Below are 4,401 nucleotides of genomic sequence, written 5' to 3' on the forward strand. Positions count from 1 at the left end.
TTCCCGGAGTAATCTTTAAACATTTAAATTTAAGTGTTAAATCAAAGTTTCGGTATAAATTCTATTCAAATTTAAACCTAATTAAGCGTTGAGTAAAGAGAATAAACTTTTTTTTGAGAATATTAACAAACATGTTAAATAATCTAAATGACCACAATAAGCGATATTAACCGTTTAAAAATAAACGATCCCAAAACTAATTGTGTTTGCAGTATAAGCAAAATATCAGTTCTTTTAAATTGATCAAGGGGACTTTATTTTACTTTTCTAAGTGCACACCAAACTTTATTCAAATAAAAAAAAAAGAATGGGGATTACATAAAAGATTATCAAGAAATTAAACTGATAATGTGGGACACCCCACTCATGAATCCGCATTTCAACAAGTTGATATATAGAATTTGTTTGTTCATCCCACCACTACAAGGACGAATATAAATGAAAATATTATACATAATCACTTTCAATAATTTATTTATAAACATATAAACGATCGAGCACATGATTCGCGTTTAATTTAAAAAAAATAAGAAGCTAGATTGATTTGTGTATATTATATACTTTCCTTTCTCACGCTAGTATACATGCCATTTAGCAGTAGTCATAAAAAGACATTTAAATATTTTTCTCTTAAATAATAGTGTGTGCTTCTGACTTTTTGGATCATCTTCAATAATAAGTTAATGTATGTACATAATTAGCTCAATTATCCAAAATTCTTAAAAGAAAGTCAGTTTTTTAATGGGTCAAAATCAAAGGATAAGGATAGATCGAAAGATAATTATTGGGGCTATTTGGAGGCTGTTGCCTAGTGGTTGTTACCAAATTTGTCACATGCCAAAAGTACAAAAAAACTGCATTAAATTTATTTCATATTTTATTATATGTGGCACAAACTATATTGTAAGCCAATATGAGTTGTGCGTTCGTTTTCAATAGCAGAACATGGTATATATAATAATAAATAAATAAGTGTCTCTGTGTGCGTACGTGAGTGGGGAGAGGGTTGAAAATATAAATATTTAGGAGGTGTTGGAATGTGCCTTCCACAATTTCTAAAGAAGGATTGGTTCAATTAGAGATGGAATGAGTTATGAGAATGATAACTAAAAACTTAGAAAAATAAATATATGACTTCAATCTAAACACAAATATTAGCTCATATATAAGGGATATGCTAAAAGTTCAAACCAATTTTTTTTTAATTCTTATTTGTTTTAGAAGTTGAACCTGGGTGCTTGGTTAAATAAATTTACTTAAAAACTATTTAATCACGGACCTAAGAGCAAATAGATGTGGTGGGCAAAGCCTAATTTGTATTCTAGTTCTCTCCCCCATCATTTAACTGTGATATTTTTTTGTGCTCGATCGTTAATTCAAATGGTAAAGTATTTTGTAATTTCGCATAAAATTTAACATAAACTAAGCTGAAGAGAAAATTACTTAATTAATCAACAAATCAAAATCAAAGTTCACAATGATAAGTTGGACAATTATTTCTTTTGACGATAAGAAATAACCACCAAGGAATTTTGGGAAGCAAAAAGTGAAGGTAAAGAGCTCATTGATTTTGCTAGCAAATTTTGATTTGAAAGCTATAATACTAGTTACATGTGATTTTAATTAATATCTATATAAAACTGATACTTTTTGTTTTTATAGAGCCGATCTAATTTGAACGATCCACTATATATGTGATTCTGGGTTCATCAACATAATTATTACGGTAAGTAGTCAATGTTTCTTGGCATCTGAATGATCCACTATACATGCTATTTCTTAAAATTTAATACTAGATAACCAATCACAATACAGCGGCAAATTAAATGTGGTAAAATGTAAGTTGATTTAAATGTTTCAGGGAACCTAAGTGTCATTGCATATTGCTTGACTGAAGAGGGGACAATTTGAGGACATTAATGGGCAATTTCTCTTTTTAGCTTTGACAAGAAAAGTGTCTTTTCAAAATTTAGTAGTTGAAATAAAAACATTATTAATAATTTCCATTAATTGATTTTTGTAATAATCAAATAATAAAATTTAAACAATAAATAGTTCGAATGGTAGTGGATGAACTTTTTATTACATTTCTAATGTTACTTATTGTGCAAATGGTCATTTTCTTAAAATAATAAGACTAATAAATATTCGGCTTATATGGCCGAATTGCAGCGTTACTCTCTCCTTGTCCTCACCTCCCCTCACCAAACAGAAATAAATTTTTAAGTACCTTTTTCTTTTTGCTAAGGAAAGACTCTGACGTGACTTTTTACTAGATGAATCCATAGCGTTCAAGATTCATGGTATCAATAAGAATTTAGGATTTAAATCGATTTTGACATAAGATCTATAATTATGGCAGTCAGAAGAGCCGGCCATAATGATTGAGGGAGATGTAAAAGACCTAGAGAATAGCTCCAACATGCGCATATTATGTTGATAAGTGCTATCACTAATGTATGCATAGCATGTATATTTCGAATTTTATGTAACTATTACTTATACATTGGTTTTTTTAAATAAATGTATATTGGTAATAATATTATTTGTTTATTATATAAGTAATATGGTACTTTAAATATATTCTAAAATTTTTCCATTAACAGATATATATAATTAATACATTTTTTTCTCTCCTTTTATCTTTCATGAAATTGTAATTTGATTGGTTATGAGTGTGATAGCCTATATTTATGTAAATTAATAGATCTCCATAGGTTTTCTTATTCCAAATTTATTGATCTATATTATTGTATTGTTGTATTTGTTGAACTAAAATAACTATTTTATTAATTACTTATATTAAAAAAGAAAAGAAAATTGTCTTTTAGATAAGCATTGATTACGAAGCCTAATGGCGTATTCAATAAAAATTAAACACCTAACCAACTTGATTGAGAGAAAGAGACTAAAAGCCGGCATCGTTGACAGAAAGGCCACTTTAAACCATCATAAAAGACAATTCAAGACTTTCTCCAAGTCAAATCCTTGCTCTCATTTTTTTTTTGCATAGAATCAATCTCCTCTCTCTTTTCTCTTCTTCAAAACCAAAAATCCCAATTATAATTAAAACCTTGTTTAAACCAAAACCACACTTGATTGAATGGGCAATACAGTTTGTGTATGCTTTCAACAGAACAACTCAAATCCTTCTTCTTCTGTAGTGAAGCTAATCTTTTGGGATGGAGACACTAAGACCCTTAATGGGAAACACATCGCCGGAGAGATCATGTTTGAGTCACCGGAAAAATTGGTCTGCCATGCAGATTCTTTCTTCATTGGCCACCCGATCCCGGCTCTCGCCATTGATGACCAACTCATGCCAGGCCAAACCTATTTTGTTCTTCCCATTGACATGTTTGCGTGCAATGTTTTAACAGCTTCATGTCTTGCACACTTAAGCTCAAGTCAGAATAAATATGCGGCGGCAGCAGCAGCAGCTCCTATTAATCTTGGTGAGTGTCGTCCATTTGAATATGTAAGAGGTGAAAATGGAAGGGTTTTGATCAAAGTTGTGCCAGAGTTTATGATAAGGTTGATCAATCGAGGTAAAAAAAATAATGAATCAGGTAATAATTGTAATGAAGCAAGTAATGATCATCTGCTTTGTAGCACACCAGAACTGAAGAAGCATTATGATCTACTGGTTGGATCGAGAGAGCAGATTTGGTCACCAAAGCTTGAGACAATCTCTGAGCACAAGAATAATGTTCGGTTTACACCACGCAGATTGATTGGGTTGTAATGGAAACCGGTAGAAAAGATAACAACTTTTTTTTTTTAATTAGGTTATTTATGTGACATTATTTTTCATGAAATTTCTTGATCTATTAGTGGTAATAAGGAGTAATGTTACAATTACAAAGTTGGAATATATTTGAAGTTTATTTCCAATTGATATGTTATTACATGTGGCACGGAATATATTTAAAGTTTATTTCCAATTTGATATGTTAATACATGTGGCACTCGGACAAACCATCACGTAGTAGCAGTGAGATGATAAGAAGAGTTAGAGGGTAATCAATTTATTACCTATCGGTTTGTGATAATACCATTTTATATGATGTTGGAAAATAATGAGTAAAACAGAAAGCAATAAACTCCTAAAACAACAAGCAACCCAACATAGAAACAGCAAAGACAGCAACCCACAGCGAAGGACGATCGCAGCACACACATGACCCAACGAACAGCAAACAGCGTGCGGCAACAATAGCAAAAGAATTTCCAGGGAAGTTGTCAAGGCGTGAGAAATAAAGCAATATCCTAAAGACCAATTTTTGCTCGTCTAAGAATGGTTTTCGGGTGCAAGAAGAACAAAGAAACAAAGCAGATTGACTTCTTTAATGAAACCTTTATGAGGCTACACTCCAAACCCTATCCCTTTTCCTCATTTAA

At 31.2% G+C, this 4,401-nt stretch overlaps 1 protein-coding gene across 1 annotated transcript; it reads left to right on the forward strand.

Annotated features, from left to right (window-relative positions):
• Window positions 1–2,957: 2,957 nt before the first annotated feature.
• Window positions 2,958–3,910, forward strand: LOC102611263 (uncharacterized). The gene has a single exon (XM_006470500.4). It carries the CDS (start codon window positions 3,104–3,106, stop codon window positions 3,743–3,745), a length of 642 nt encoding a protein of 213 aa, XP_006470563.2. The 5' UTR covers window positions 2,958–3,103; the 3' UTR covers window positions 3,746–3,910.
• Window positions 3,911–4,401: the final 491 nt, after the last annotated feature.

The sequence above is a fragment of the Citrus sinensis genome, chromosome 2, assembly GCF_022201045.2.
Source record: "Citrus sinensis cultivar Valencia sweet orange chromosome 2, DVS_A1.0, whole genome shotgun sequence".
Lineage (NCBI taxonomy): Eukaryota > Viridiplantae > Streptophyta > Magnoliopsida > Sapindales > Rutaceae > Citrus > Citrus sinensis.